The 2,500-nt window shown below is 31.1% G+C and overlaps 1 protein-coding gene across 1 annotated transcript in view; it reads left to right on the top strand.

Moving 5' to 3' along the window:
- The first annotated feature begins 1,859 nt into the window (after positions 1-1,859).
- The window catches only part of LOC122268008 (uncharacterized), a 797-nt gene continuing 156 nt past the window's right edge, over positions 1,860-2,500 (top strand). The window contains exon 1 of the mRNA XM_043038242.2: positions 1,860-2,500. This exon is cut by the window's right edge and continues 28 nt beyond it. Within this exon, the coding sequence (XP_042894176.2) occupies positions 1,860-2,500 (641 nt within the window).

The following is a 2,500-nucleotide window of genomic DNA, read 5'->3' as shown; positions in this document are numbered from 1 at the left end:
ATAATAGTAATGCCATTATTACTATAAGGATAACATATATAATAATGATGCTAATAACAGTAATGATTATATGCATGATAATGATACAATTGATAATGATAATAGTGATAGTGATAATGATTTTAAAAAATAATGAAAATGGTGGTAAAACTAATACCAATAATAATACTAATACCAATAATTCTACTGTTAAGGAAAATCATAATAATAATGATAATGATAATAATAATTACTATAATAACAAATATAATAGCAATGATTATCATAAGGATAATTGTAATCATGATAATCATGAAGACAAAAGTCAAAATAAGGATACAACTACTATTGCTAATAAAGGTAATAACAGTAATGACAACAGTAATAATGGCAATAAAACCAATGATATCAAATGATGATAAAGGTAATAATAACAATGATAATATTAATGATATTGATAATAAAATTATAATAATAATGATATTGATAATAAAATGATAATGATAATGATATTGATAATAAAATGATAATGATAATGATATTGATAATAAAATGATAATGATATTGATAATAGAATGACAATAATAATGATATTGATAATAAAATGATAATAATAATGATATTGATAATAGAATGATAATAATAATGATATTGATAATAGAATGATAATAATAATGATATTGATAATAAAATGATAATAATAATGATATTGATAATAAAATGATAATATTAATGATATTGATAATAAAATGATAATAATAATGATATTGATAATAAAATGATAATAATAATGATATTGATAATAAAATTATAATAATAACTATAGTAATAATGTGAATAATAATGAGAATAATAATGATAATGGATCCAATATTGATGATGATAATGATAATGGCATTGATAATAATAATGATGATAATAATGATGAAACCGATATTAATAGTAATGATAGCAATATCAATAATGATATTACTACGGATAATGACAATAATCGATATATGGTAATAATAGCAATAATAATAATGATAATGATGATTATAATGAATAAGTGGATAATACGTTAGTGATGATAATATTGATAATGACGATGCTAATGGCAATGATAATGATGATTAATGATTATTATAATGATGGTGGTGATAATTACGGTGGTGATAATGATGATGATAAGAATAAGGATAATGAAATTGATAATGATAAGAATAAGGATAATGATGATGATAAGAATAAGGATAATGAAATTGATAATGATAAGAATAAGGATAATGAAATTGATAATGACAATGATAATGATTACAATAGTTATAATAATGATTATAATAGTTATGATAATGATTATAATAGTTATGATAATGACTATAATAGTTATGATAATGATGTAAATACTGATGATAAAATGATAGTAGTTATGATAATAAAAATAATAATCAAGATAATAATGGTAACAGTACTAACATTGATAATAATAAAAATGATAATAGTAGTAATGATGAATAGTAATAGGTTAATATTCTTGTCATTATTGTCATCCTTAATACTACTATTATCATTATCATTACCATATACTAACATCTTTGTTACTGTTTATCCATGACTAAAATCGAGAAGTATGACAACACAGATAACCAGCAGTGTAGAGCCATTTAGATAACTCATTTAGTTCAGTAGACACACATCATATAACCTACATCAGAATTTCAACAACTGCGAAAACAAAAAGAGATTTCAATGCCACCCGATAGGGAACAAGGTCAGGAGGTGGAAGCCTAGTTCCCGATTTCAAAGTCATATATTAGGTCAAAGGCCTGAGCCACCTCACTAGACGCTCTCGACCTTGGTTTCGGTACAACTCTCCTTTGGAATCTTCTGAGAGTAAGATTATGGCTGAAAGCGGTGTCAAGAAAGCGTCTGGTGCCACGCCTGGCCATCCCAAGTACAGCGAGATGGTCGCTGCCGCCATCAAGGCTCTCAAGGAACGCAGTGGCTCGTCCCGCCAGGCAATCCTCAAGTACGTCCTTGCCTTGTACAAGGTCGGGGACGAGAAGAAAGCTGGCGTCCACGTCAAGCTGGCTCTGAAAAGGGGAGTCGCGACTGGCTCTCTGGTGCAGGTGAAGGGCAGCGGCGCCTCTGGCTCCTTCAAACTGGCCAAGGTCCAAGCCAAGCCACCAGCCGAGAAACCTGCTACTAGCAAAGCAGCAACCAAAGCGACTGCTAAGAAAGGCGCACCCGGAAAGAAACCCGCAACGAAAGGGACAAAGAAAAGCTCTGCCAAGAAACCAGGCGCGAAAAAGGACGTTAGCAAGAAAGCCAGCGCCAAGAAAGTCAGCGCCAAAAAAGCCGGGAATGAAAAGGTCTCGACCAAGAAAGTCAGCGCCAAAAAAGCCGGGAAGGAAAAGGTCTCGACCAAGAAAGCCAGCGACAAAAAACCCGCAGCGAAAAAAGCGACGTCGAAGAAGATTCCCATCAAGCAGCCTGCAGCGAAGAAGCTTCCTAAGAAGGCAGTCAAGAAGGCCACGAGTAA

Source organism: Penaeus japonicus, unplaced genomic scaffold (assembly GCF_977035675.1).
Source record: "Penaeus japonicus unplaced genomic scaffold, GWHDUDI00000001_assembly GWHDUDI00000023, whole genome shotgun sequence".
Classification (NCBI taxonomy): Eukaryota; Metazoa; Arthropoda; class Malacostraca; order Decapoda; family Penaeidae; genus Penaeus; species Penaeus japonicus.
This window is presented reverse-complemented; position numbering and strand designations above follow the sequence as displayed.